The 13,943-nt window shown below is 44.3% G+C and overlaps 1 protein-coding gene across 1 annotated transcript in view; it reads right to left on the bottom strand.

Moving 5' to 3' along the window:
- Positions 1-13,942, bottom strand: part of IFFO2 (intermediate filament family orphan 2) — a gene marked incomplete at its 5' end in the record, with an annotated part of 39,459 nt that extends 25,517 nt beyond the window's left edge. Inside the window, one exon of the mRNA XM_035344949.1 lies at positions 13,314-13,942. Coding sequence (XP_035200840.1) covers positions 13,314-13,942 — 629 coding nt within the window. The remainder of the gene's footprint in view (positions 1-13,313) is intronic.
- Position 13,943: the final 1 nt, after the last annotated feature.

Genomic DNA, 13,943 nt, shown 5'->3' with positions numbered 1-13,943 from the left:
GAAATGTGAGCTGCAGAACCATTATATTAGCTAGGATATCGACCTCCAGCAGGCTTCTCTGTCCTTAGGGTAGGTAGCTGCTATTTCCTACCCCAACAGGGCACTCCGTGTCTACGCCAAGTCTGCAGACCCGCTGGCGAGCAGGGCTTCCAGGGCCACATCCCCATGCCTCCAGGATTCCTGCAGCAGCACTTCGTTGTCAAAGTACAAGTCGGACAGGCTGTTAGTTTGCTTGACAAGCCAGCTCTGATCCCAGGAATTTGATGCAGCCCACACATGGCATAATAAACATGATTAGGTCGATCTGCGAAATATCTGATCAGATTTATACCAAAAAAAAAAAAACAAACACAAATTACATGGATCAATACAGCAGACACTTTTGGAAGGATGAGGATCAGAGCACTACACGTTGGGTTTCTTTTTTAGCTCAACTGGGCAGAAAAGAAAAAAGACATTTGTGAGGATTTTACTGCAGCCTAGGTAGCTACTGCATCAGTCTTTCTGGGACAACGCTCAAGTTCTCAATTCTCTTCCTCTTGTATCAGTCAGGTGCAAGGCATTTCCCCCATTTTGTAGGTATATCCGCTTATTTTTCCTCTATGTATATTTATATTTCTATTAGCAATAAAGAGGAAATTTAAGAAGATAGACACATCCTGATTTCACATATTGGAGGACAGCATCATCTTTTCAAGGCTGTTTCAGCTCCTTCCAACATTGCTATTATTTATTTATTTATTTTTATTTCCCTCCAAGAGGTCTCGCGGTGCCAAAGAGCGCTCACTGTGCCAGCAACCACTGACAAGCACGGTTATAAAACAAAGAGGAAAGACCAAGCTCAGAAAGAAACACAATTCTACACAGACCAAAGCCATCTCTAGGCCCATTTTTAGCGCTCCAGGCTCACTCTCAGCCCCTAGCCGCGCGTGGGACAGTTTCATCTGATCAAGCTGTTCGCGAAGACGCAGCCACACGCTCCTTGCTCCACACCACGTGGCAAACCCTCAGCTCTGCGTCCTCCCTGGCCTGCAGAAGACAACTGTAAGCACAGCTTATGAAACAGCCTCAGCAAGAGCATTGCATTCCTGCGAAACTGTTGTCATAACTGCAGATAAAGTAATTACTCTGACTCATTTTGAAACAGGTAATCTGAAAAGCACAGGATTACCTGACTGTACACCGCTGCTAGCTACAAGTTAATTATCGAACGCTGAATTCCCATGTAAGGAAATCTCTAACAAACACAAGCATTACAAACGTCATGCATTAAAGACAACCGATCGTGTACAGAAATTTATTGTACAACTCCACCCATGAACAAGATACGATTTTATGGTAGTTAGTACGGCAGACATTCAGGTGCTTGGTCCTAACATTTTGGCACATGCATACTAATAAACTCACTGTGAAATTCAGCTGAGTAAACTCATTATTCCTGACTAATGACCATTCTCTTCAAAGACAGTATTTCCAAAATACAGGGACAGATGCCATAAAACTCAAGTGAAAGACAAAAAAACAGAATGGAGACTACAAGCCTGAAGAAATACTGATTGTTTCTTTTATATATATATATATATATATATATAATATTTGTACTTCTACAAAGATAAAAAAGCTCCCCATTATCCTGTTCTCCTCCTGAGTAACTGCTTTATGTTTCCTACCCTGCTACAGGGTGGCAAGGGGGGGGGGGCGCTAAATTTCATTATTCGGGTCTCATCTAGACAGGTACAGACAGGCATCTTGGAGCAAATGAGAAGCAAAACTTCGACATCTTGAAATAGTTGTTTTTTTCCTAACCCTACAATAGCAGGGCAGGAAACAGCAGCCCAACCAATGCTTTTAAATCGCATTGCAATCACTGCATAGAATATTCAGCTTCTCAGATAATTTGAGTCAACACACAGAAAAAGCCTGGTACGAGTGTTAATGTGAAAAACTTGTAGAACTGCGGTCTACTGCACTGAAAAGGTCGGGCAAAACAAGCTTTTAGAGACCCTGCACAGACAAAGGGGACTCTCAGCTGTGGAATACAGTATGCTATTATCATTGTCCCAAAAAAGCCATGTGATTCCTTTGGACAGCTCATCTCCACCATCCACATCATTACTGAAATGAATACAGGCTATAGCATAACAGAACAGAGCAAGAAAAGTTTCTTCATCAAATTGTAAGGTAGGATGTGTATAAGGGAGTTACCAAGAATACTTCAGTGCTCAGTTTCAGGAACAAAACTGCGCAATGAAAGGGGATTATTATAACTGACTCATGTTATAATCACAGAAGAATCCATCCATTGTTTAAGGAATCTTAAAAATTGCTTAATGCTCTTAATTTAATCAAATGTATTCAAACAGCAGAAGATAGGCACCAGCATGCCTGTCCCAGAGCTTGACACCATGCTGGCTTAAAAAATAAATTATCAACAGCCTTATTCCAGGCCTTCTGTGCAGTTTTAATAGGTCCTTCCCTACGATTTAAGATGACTAATATTAGTATTTTAGGAAAAAAAAAAAAAATAGCATGCAGTTTACAGTTGTGTTAAGTAGTGTTAAGCAAACATTTACAATAAATAATGGCTTTCTGCAGCCATCCACCAAAAGTGTGGTTTTCTACTCCTATCCTCCATGCTAAAAGTTTTAACCAGTGATCTGATCTTGATGTCCTGTGGTTTTTAACGCAAGAGGGTCCCATCCTGTTTCTCTTTTCCCTAGCATACTCATGTCTAACTCTCAGCCCTTTACCAGTTCAGCACATTACCATTAGTGGAGTAATATCAAGTACCCATTAATAAGCCTAACAGGTTAAAGCATTACCAGTAGCGAGGACAACACCAGACCTTGCTGTGACTTGTTTCTGGAGCCAAAAGCTTCCAACTTCTAAAATCTAGCACATGAGGGAGAAAGCTGAAAATCAGCTCAAGCCTCTAGTCCTCAGCTGCACAAGATCAATACACTTTTTCCCCCACAAGACAGCTGTATTCATCTGTCCCTAACCATTTTGTCCCATCCTTTTACCTCTAATTCTCAGTTCTCTTTCCTGTATTTTTTTTTTTTTTTAAATCCCCAGGAAAACACTTCAAGAGGCGGCAAAAATATTAGTATGAAAAGCATGGTTTTGGGTGTTGGGAAAAAAAATAAAAAGGCATGCAGTAAAACATTTGCAGTCTACTTGTGGTGAAGAGTGCTGTATCAAAAGAGTACAGATCTATACAGTTCTGGTCTTGTAGCGACTCTGAAAAGATGTCAGAAGCGTACTCCAATATGCCATCACCATTTTAAAAATACATTTGTATTTTTATGGTGTTCAGGACATTCTACTTGTAATGTCCCACCTCCTTCTGCTGCCGAGAGCTCTCAGCAAAACACAGCCACCTTGCCAGAAGTCTGGCAGCTGAGGAGACAAGTAGTTACAGAAGAGATTTAAAGCCATAATAAGGTCTAATGCTAAGCTGTCGGAAAGTACAGGCAAACTTCTGTGGCATGAATTTCCCTTCTATTTTGTATAAACACCTAATGAAAGCTTTCATGAATGTCCTCTTGGAGGCTGCCAAGTTAAAATAGTACATTATCTCAGCTGATGCACATGACTACATGGAAGATCCTTACATCACAGCTCTAAGGAGTAATCCAGCAAGCTTTTAACTACAGGAAATTTTTCCCATATAGGGTGAATAATTTCTTTTCAATACTGCCTCAGGACTTCATGGCCATCTGCTACTAAGTGGAAACCCTGGATGTCTTGAGTAACGTGGCTGTGCTGAGGGTCTCCTGCTCTCTAGAGGGAGCAGGGATTTTCTGGCACTGGAACTTTTATGCTCACGTTGGCTCTGTGGGCTCCAAGTTGAGAACCAGCCTCAAAACCAAGAGCTAGGTATCTTAATCTCTTCCCCAGCACTGAGGGCCTTTATTGAACCTAAAAAAAGGATCAAGGAAGCTGTTTTATAAAATGAGATCATGCTTACCAGCTTTCAGGAAACAGGAAGGCAGCTGAGATAGCTAGGATGCAGCAAAGCCTCCACAAACTGTGTTCCTATGTGTCCAGTTTTAACTTACCTATATTTTAAGAGTTGGATTATCTTTGAAAAGATAAATACATTTAAGCATAGCCTTTACATGTAATGTCAGGATTCTAATAAGGTAAGTAACAACAAAAGGTAGGAAATAAACAGCTCTTCAAAGACTCCTGTGACACTGGAAGAAATACTTGGTACTCCTTACACAGTCCTCCAAGAAACGTGAGAGTGCTTACTCTGTTTAAGTTGCTTTAATCACTTCAGTACAATGGGCAGATTAATACAGTTTAGTAGTCCTAGCTAATTACAGTGACTGGTCTTCACAGAAGTACCATTAAACCACAGTACTCTGCCATTTAAATGGGAGCAGACTAATAAAGATAACAGCTCGGAGGATATAAAATCCAAGCTTAGGCATTTCTGAATATTTGTAGAAAGGCAGATCAGTCTTAAATTCACACAAACGTAACAGTTGCTTTTGCTGTTGCATAAACTCCCAGTGACGTGCCGTTTGGTATTAATTCAGAGTTGAACAATGAAGAAAAAAAAAAAAAAAAAGGATGAACACTGCTACATTCTCATTCTAAGGAAGGCAGTCTGAAACACTACGAGTTGGAGGCTCCAGACTATTTTTTTGTGATCAAACAAATCTCAAGGCTGGCCCTGCTGATGAAAGGGAAGCTCTAACAGCTGGAAATAAATAACAAAATAGGCAACGGCACCACCAGCCAAGCCTGCAGTATGTTCTGCTGATAGGAACAAGCAAGCAGCCTTGCCAGCAGCTTTGCATAGACGCCGCCGAGCAGAGCAGAGCTCACGTTACCTGTACAAAATCTCCGGTCACTGAAAATGAGTGGGATGCAAACGGCATGCAGGGAGAGGAAGAGGAGAAGGGCCCTGGGAGAGCCCCAGCACAAACCCCAGAGCAGAAGGTCAGCCGAGGCAGTGGTGTGACACAGGCTGACCTCGCTGCCTGGGAATCCCAGTAGAGCAGCTGAGTCACGGACCAGACCCCATCCAGACCAAAGGCGACTCGTCAGGAGAGCCACAGCAGCACAGCACGTCGGTCCCCATACAAGGGCCTCACACTGTGTCTTGCCATGGATTTTAGCGGAGGGCTCCATCAGTAGTTAATGCCTCACTGAACACAGGAGGGGAAAGAGGAAGCCCGTGTATTTGCAAACAGGATGCTGCTTATTGGAGTGCAGCAAAGTGAGCCCGGTCCGGCGTGCGGCCTAGCTCACGGCACCAGTAGCAGCATGGCCTGCCTTCACGTGGCCGTACGGCTCCACACGAACCGTCAGTAAAAGGAGATGGCAAATTCCTTACAGACAATGAAACTTCGCAGGGAAGAGCCTGACCACGTTGCATACAAGCAGATAAGAAGATCTAATACCCAGAAGGGGAAGAGAAGCTCTAAAAGAAAGTGGGTTTATTTGCAGATTCATCACAGGCTGCATCCAAGAGCTTCATGTCCTTCAGGGACAGCTACCACAAAACGAACTTACTTCAGTCCCACAGAAGTTCTTGAATTCTGTGCAGCATCTCTACAAGTGGGGCTTCGTTCCCAGGGTCACTGTGTCCCTTTTAACAAGAAAAGCTGATCTCCCACTGACAACCAGCAGCTCCACGCTCTGGTTAAGAATACAGATTAGTGGAAAAACATTTCCTTGTGAATTAAAGACTTCAAGTGTTTTGCCCTCCTTTTTCTCCCTTTCTTTTTAAGAAAGAAAAAGGGTGGGGTTTAAAAATTACGTGGATGAGAGAAATAGTCAAAGGTCAAGTGATTCTGATATAGTCACTTGGAAAAAGATAGGTAGAAGAGTTTGGAACGGAGTTTGGATGCCCGCTGTTTCATCATATGACCAATGCTTTACTGCAAAAGTTAGAGAGATAACAACACAGGTATTCTAATACCTGCACAGGAGAAAGGGTTGACTTCCATGAACAGACACAGGCCTGCTAAATTTAAATTCTGTTCCCTGTACCAGATTAGGCTTCATTAAGAAGAAACACAATTCTGTTCCCTCCCCCACCCCCGACATACAAGACAAGTTTTACCTGTAAGAGTCTAGAAACAGAAATATTTTTTTTCTGCTGAAACCACCGTTTTGGAGTAAATACTAAACCAGGATCCTTCTGATCTTTCTAATTCCATCATCAGTCACTGGATGGACTCAACACAGCTACTGTGTTTAGGTTTACCCCTAAATAGTCCAGGGATCCAGTCCTATTATTATCACTTCCTTCTACATCTCTCTTCTCTGTGTTTAATGAGCCACTGCAAATTACTACGTTTGCTAGCTCACATGAAGAAGACCAAGTTAATTCCTCCCTGGCTTTCCTCTCCTTAGTACAGGGTATGCAAGCTGTCACATCTTTCAACCAATGCTGATCTCTACATACAGGTACAAAAAGCCATAGATTTACATTTAAAAGTAAACAAAAAGGAGTCTGTAAAGCCGCAAGACACCTGGGTACTGGTAGCTGGCATTTTACAATGTAGAATTTACTCTGAAGTGTACTTTTTTAACGAGGGCTTTGTAGCTTTGATTCAGATCTGTAAAACCATTTAAGACTGGAAAAATCAAAACATCTGGCTTTTCAAGAGATTCGTGAAGTTCTGTGGAATTTGATCTGTAATGCCAAGATTTGCTTTCATCTGTATTCCAAGGCAAATTCAGAATATACCAACTGAAATTAGCAGATTGAAGATTAGGCTCGGAGCCCCATTACAAAAAACAGCAAGGCAAACCCTCCTTTAGATCACACACACCCCTAAAATCCTTCTCCAAAGCAACGCACATTGGTAGTTTCCAGAAAGAAAAAGCCAAAAAAGGATGAACTGAACATTACTTGAGTGAGATCAAGCTCTGAGAAGTAGCAGCGGGCTCGTTTTTGAAGCCAAAAGCTTTGAAATCGAATTGTCAGCCCTGACAAGACGTGACTGGTTTCAGTCCCAAGACCTACTTGGAAGGGGATTCAAATTAGTACTTTTTGGGGGGATACATCGAGTCTGGCAGAACGCTTCCAAACGGAGCCCAGTAAATACCATGTCACGTGCAGATGTAAGGCTGAAGGAACGCATCGTCCGCAATCCAGCTTCGGGCAGATCATGCTGCGGTGCCGTTAACGAGGGGCTGCATTGTCAGTGGGCACAGGGCGCCCTTCTCTCGGGGCTCACTGAATGGCCTCGTTATTCACGTAGGTCCAGAGGCCAAACTGATGTCATTTTGCATACAATGATCAACACCACTCACAGCAAGCAAAGCAGGAGAGAGAGACTCTCACTCATTTTTAAGTATTTTAATAAAAATGCTAATTGCACCCTCCTAAGTGACTTACCCTTAATCAGCAAGCATGAGAATCTTGAGGTCATTAGTTACTTTTGTTAACCCCAAACCGAGATGTTTTAACAATGTATTTGAAACTCTGTAATTTATCAGTGGATCCAAGCCAGCAAAACACTTACTTTCAGCCCACCAATTCTGAACATAAAATGGAGTCACGTTCCTTCACTTGCAAGGGTGGGAGGCAAGGAAACCTGAGGATAACGCCAGCCCAAGGACACTCACACAAAACATACCTGGAGAGAGTGAAATGCAGCAAAGCACATAATACCCTAGAGAAGCCAGGCATATTGTGGGGCAGAGCAGAACACTGCTGGACAATGGGTTTCAAAGCACAGCCTTGCCATACAGTTTCCTTGCACCCTGTTTATGAAGCGTCTCGTTCTGTTTCTTACCACAAATCAGTTCAGGGCTCTGGGAACAAGATAATCTTTTACTATGGGCTGGTCACAAGGCTGCAGAAGAGCCTCGGTTAAGCTAAGCAGGGTACAGATGCATACTGTTGCGTTTGGACCTTTGTTTTTGAAGGCCAAACCATAAAACCTCTTCCCTCTTGTACAAACACAAGCAAAACAGTTGCACTTAAACTTTAAGTTGGAGACTTAAAGCATAAAGAGCTCACAAAGAACAACATCCCGTGCATACTTTCAGCAAACTAAGAAATATTTAGTCACAAAAGAAAACGCAGGAAGTCGGCCTAAGACCTGGCAGAGCATCGCCACACAGCCCTAACCACAAAAAAGCAGCTGTTGAGCTGTACATGGCTTCCGCGCTTTCTTTAGCTACAAGCCCAGCACCCAGGCTGCATCACTGCAATGAAAGGCTATGATTACCCACGATGAAGCCAGAAATAACTTGTTTTTACATTTGTTTTTGCCTCACCCCTAAATTGCAAGGGTCTTTAGAGATTATTTGGGGGGGGTTTGCTCCCCTCCCACAGACCTACGCAATTCTCAAGCTCTGCTTTGAAAGTCTTTTTTTTTCTCTTCACAAAGTCCGAGGCTTCCCAGTGTGAGTCACCAGAGGAATCAAAAGGTAAATTCAAAATGCACACAGAAAGTCTTGTGGTTCTCTTTCAACAGGGGAAGCTGTTCTTTGAAGAGCACAGCACAGATCCTGGCCCAAGTTTCTCTGAAACTCTAACCACAACATAACGCGGAGATTCTTCCCTCCACCACATCCAATCTAGCTCATTTGCAAATTCATTATTTTAATCAGAAATCGGAGTTAATCGCTAGACAAAGATAAAGTTCAGAGTAAATAGCTAACACAATTTCAAATCAATCCTAGCATCTCAGCCCTCTCTGGCCGCTCTCCTTACGAGCCAATGAATACTGAAGTATTTAACAGAACACTGCCTCGAGCCCACCCGGGTCCATGGGGCACTGCGGGAAAGTAGAATGAAAGGAAAACCTCCTCCTGAAACTTCTCCTACATTACTACAGCCCAGGAATCCCAGTTTCTAGTTACACCAATGCAAAGAAAAAAAAAAAAACACACACTAAGATTTATTAGAGCGCTCCAGATCTTCACATATCATCATATAAAGCACGTCTCTGCAGCAGCATATTAGAAACAGCAATAGCACGGTTTAAGGGCAAACATGTCTGACAGCACACATTATTCGTAACGTGACTGATTTGCACAGCTCCAAACAGTACAACTTTCCAACCAACATTGATAAGGGATGTATATTTTTGCTAAAAGGCCAAGTTTTTCATCACTTCAGCGAGTTTTATCCATCCTTCATGCAGAAAACTCATGCCCTTCCAGCACGAGTAAAAATATCTTTTTAAGGCCAAATATCAGGTTTCCCAGGAGCAAGCACTTAACGTCAAACTTCACATCTCATAAGGGGTTTCCAAAAATCTCTAATACCAGGCTGCACGTCTGTACTGGAACTGCCAAGGAACACGTAACAATTTTAGTGAAAAGCCACAGCATATAGCAGAATTTAATACATATATCTGGCGTTACACAGAGAATGCGGTATTACCAGCTCTGTAACCAATTGAAACGTGGACAGAAGTCTAGAATGCTGATTACATTCTTCTATAGGGATAAAAAAAATTATTTGTTTTTTATTGGGTCTATGCGTAACATTTGCATCTTGTTACCGCTGCTATTTTAGCTTTAAAAGTTTTCAGACATTCCTCCAGGGTTTATCTTAAGCACGTTTTTATTAAGTTCCCTTCTTTAAAAAATGAGATCCAGTTAGTTTTGACGCGCGTTGCCTTTGACAATGATAATCTTTGTCCTTTCCAGCTGCAGCAAATTTAAGATAATCTCTTTTTCAAGTGGACTTTATTAATCTTCCAAACGAAATACCATCCTGAGGTAAAACAATTATTTCCAGTTCAACTCTTAGTAACAGTTAAGTCTCCGCTGGAGAAGACGACTAACATCTGGCCAACTCAATATCTGTACCAATTAAGAACAATTTTGAAACCATAATATACAAATCTATTCAAGCATTCAGAGCAAAGATCGCTACAGACAGATCAGCGGCCTTCTTGCAGTTAAAAGGAAGGGAAAAAAAAAAGAGAGAAAGAAGATGGAGAGCAGGGAATGACTGCAGCAGGTTTTCACCAAGTCAGCAGCCTGGCTGGCCACACAGCAGCATTTTGCCTGTCATAACAACACACAGCCACGCACTTAGGTCTTAAAGTAGATCTCTGGATCCCAAATTCAAACCCTGGTCATTTAAAAACCCCATGATTTTTTGATTTCAGCTCAAAGGGGGTGAGGCAAGACAGCTGGTTTGAGGTTTTTTTCCTGTCTAGGAACACATTTGTGTGTATTTCAGCTTGTGACAAAGACCTGACTTTTATCTACACTTCAAGATTCTTGAAGACTCGAAGAAGAATTTTCCATCACATTAGTCTGACTGCAAAGAAAGTGGACACGGTTACCATTACCACTAAAAGGGTAATAACAAAAAAAATTACAAAGGATTTGGAGTCAGATCTATTGCCAGAAGCTCTTTTAAATGCTAGCATAAATTAGGGTGGGGTATTTTAGGTTCATTTCTCCAGTAAGTCTCCTCCAACTGTAAACTCCAACAGCTGAAGTCATAACGTACCCTGTAAAATCATGATCGTTACTAAAAAAAGATATTGTAAGATTAAGGCAACATCTTAATTAGAAAAAGACCCCAAAATTATACACTATTTTGGTAAAATAACATGGTCTGGGGAAAGAAAAAAAAGCACAGTTTTGGTCTGAAATATCTGCTAGGCTCCTAGGGGGAACATTTTCTCACCTGTAGGTCAGATACAAAACAAACCATGGGTAAAAGATGACCCAGGTGCTCTGTTGACGATGCGCTCTAGTAATCTGTTTTTTAAATATATATAGCTCAGAACTCCCAAACAGTTTCTTGCATTACAGTGTCCAGAAAAAAATGATCTGGGGGGACACAATAAAGGAGTTGAACGTATTATCCCAGAAAAAGCCATCCGTTATGGCAAAAAATTGCACAGAAAACTTCATCGGAAAGAACATCTTAGATGATTTCAGCTATTGTTTTTAAGAGTAGCAGTAGCGTTACCTTAAAAACACAAGAAACAGAAAGCAAGTATTTCAACTCTGAATTCAAACACTTCATTTTTCGATTCACTGGTATGCTATAATGAGGTTGTGTCTTCAACAACAGACGTCACATACAAGCATACGTTCTCGAAAAGAAGTGTTCACTTGAGCACCATTCACTGACTTCGGAACACAGTCATCCACCCCGTGTTCTCCTGGTAAGGAAACAGTTTAAATAAGGAGGTTTTCCTAGCTGTGCCCTCCTAAATCAAGTGGTCAGCTTGGAGAGAGAGAAAACGCTTCCATTGTTCTAGGAAATAAAGGTAACATCTGCTTGAGTGTTACTGCACATCACGGCGGTGTCTTACTGGTCAGGTCACAAGGCCTTGTTGCTTCAAAGGAGACAGGCAAGAGACATTTGGAGAACATTTCCCTAAACAAAACTTGAACATAAAAGGATTCCCGGCAAGATAATGGAAACACAGAGCACGTATTTATATACATGTACGTATGCATACACGTGTCATGACAAAGAATCTGTTCCCTAAAAAAAAAAAAAAAAAAAAAAACAAAAAACAACCTACAAACATGAAAATACTTGTACCAGTCTTTCCAGGACTGCTGACAAACACTGCAATGCCACATTAGCTCAGGGTAATGTAATCAAATGGCCTAATCTACTCCGTCTGCAAGAATTAAAACAAAAACAACGTGATACTACCTCGTAAGCATGCCAAAGCATGCTCAAGGCCACCAATGAGAAAAACCAATCCACCCCAAAAGAGCGTAAGGTGTGGTGTCCATCTGTTCAGTGAAGGTCACAAAGAGGGTGATAATCACTCCAGTTATAACAGGAATGAACGTAAAAGACAGACTGCAAACATAATTCTAGTGTGATGCATGCTGGTGTGCGTTAATCAAGTTTTATTCTCAAGCATTAGGAGAAAAACCTGTTGTCAGAGCAGGAAGGGTGGCAAGAACAAGGTTTGTGATTGCCTACAGAGGCCCCCTTCACTCCATAAGATTTATTGGGAGTATGCAATAACTTTGATCGCACAAGGAGTTAGACCTGAATGAAGAGAGTGGGGTGAAAATCTGCAGAACACAAGCAAGCGAATGCCCACCAGGCAGCACCAACTACGTACCAGCAGCAAAACTCGACTTATAAATGACCCATTCGTCTCCTCTTCGGTAAGGAAAATCCCACAAAAAATCACGCACCCATTAAAAAGAAGAAGTATCCCCAGCTTTTGGTGACGCAGCCCACACCCGACACATCCCTTCCCCAAGCCACCACCAACCAGCACTTCCCCTCAGCACCACTGCTCCCATCTCCGTGGTGCCAGGCATAAAAAACAAACAACCCCGCGGCGTGACGGCATCCGCCGTTCTACACCAAAAAGGAGGCCAACTGCTTTCCACCCAGATGCAGGAGGGTGCTGCAGCCATGAAGCACTAAAGCTTAGAAACGAAGGCACAGCAGCCTGAAGAAATTGGACTTGGCTGGTGAACACGAAATTATTACTTGAACAGAGTATTCCTGCCTGCAAAGCCTCTCGAAACTAAGCTAATTCACAGGGATGGCTCTGTTATAAAAGCTGAAGTATGCAAAGAGCACACTGCAGCTCTGTTACCCTGGACGGAAGAAATTCAGGCATGCTTCACAGGCCACACACAGCCAAGAAACGCTGGCTGCCTCCAGGAAAAGAAAAATAGAAAAGGATTAAATTTATTCTGCAGGAAAAACACAAGCGAGACAACACGTTTTAAGCCTGAAGATGACAAAACCCCAAAACGGGAGCATTCACGTTAGTCCCAAGGGACGGGGAGCTCGCAGACAATGCAGGAATTTCCCTGCAGAATCCCAACTACCTTTTTTTTTTTTTTTCCTCTCTCCTGGCCTCCATCTCTGCCACAGATACAGCAAAGCAAAGGGAACGCTGTCAGCCACCAGGAAAAGGGCATCCTCTGAAATCCCAGGGTTTGAGGAAACCTCGGGATTACCAGGGCTTACAATGGCTGTCGTTGGGGCTTTTGTTGCCGTTTTGACCGATTCGAAGAACCATCTTTCCGCACGAACCCTCCCCTGCAGCATTCGCAGCCCAAAATATTGCAGCACTGAGCTAATTTCGGAGGGCTGGCGGACGAAACCGACTACTGGTTAGCCCGGAAAACGGAGAGAGGCTAAATTTAGGAGGAACCTCAGCGATGCGCTGCTCACAACGGCTCATCGCCCTCCTCCAAAAACAGGGGGGCGAGAGGGATGGAGGGGGGAGGGTGGGTCGAGCCAAGCGCCGGGGCTCCGGGAGGGCCCCCCCAGACCCAAACCTCGATCCCCAGACCCAAACCTCGTCCCCCCAGACCCAAACCTCGTCCCCCCAGACCCAAACCCCGTCGCCCCCCCGGCTCACTTTCTCTTATACTCGTCCCTCTCCCTCTTGACTTTGGCCAGCACGTTGTAGAGCGCCCGGATCTCGGGGGTGATGGTGTCGATCTGCACTCCGACGCCGTCCGGGTGGATCCAGGAGACGCCGGGGCCCTGCACCGTCTCCAGCCCCCCGCCTCCGGTGCGCCGCACCTGGGTGTAGCTCCAGATGGTCCCGGGCAGGCGGCCGTAATGCGGCGGGGCCGGGCCGGCCGAGGGGCCGCCCGCCAGCCCCGTGCCGGTCAGGGGGAGGCCGCCGTCGGTCTGCACGGCCTGGTCTCGGGAGAAGGTCTTGTAGCGCAGGCGGCGGTCTCGCTCGCTCTGCTGGGCCGCCAGCTGCTTCTCCAGCAGCCGGTTGCGCCGCTCCAGCTCGTGCACCTTGGCCAGGAAGCAGCGGAACCGCACGTTCAGCCCCTTCAGCAGGTGGATGTTGGAGCCCAGGTCGTTCCGCAGAGCAGCCGTCACCGGAGGGCCGCCGGACACTCCCGGAGGGCCGCCGGAGCCGCCGCCGCCGCCGCCGCCGGGGCCGGGGCCCAGCGGGCAGGGCGCAGCCCCGCCGGCCGCCGCCGCGCCGGGAGCGAAGGCTCGGGCCATCTCCCCAAAGAGCAGCGAGTTC

The sequence above is a fragment of the Oxyura jamaicensis genome, chromosome 21 (genome assembly GCF_011077185.1).
Source record: "Oxyura jamaicensis isolate SHBP4307 breed ruddy duck chromosome 21, BPBGC_Ojam_1.0, whole genome shotgun sequence".
Taxonomy (NCBI): Eukaryota; Metazoa; Chordata; class Aves; order Anseriformes; family Anatidae; genus Oxyura; species Oxyura jamaicensis.
Note: the sequence above shows the minus strand (reverse complement) of the source record. Positions and strands in the feature narration are given on the sequence as shown.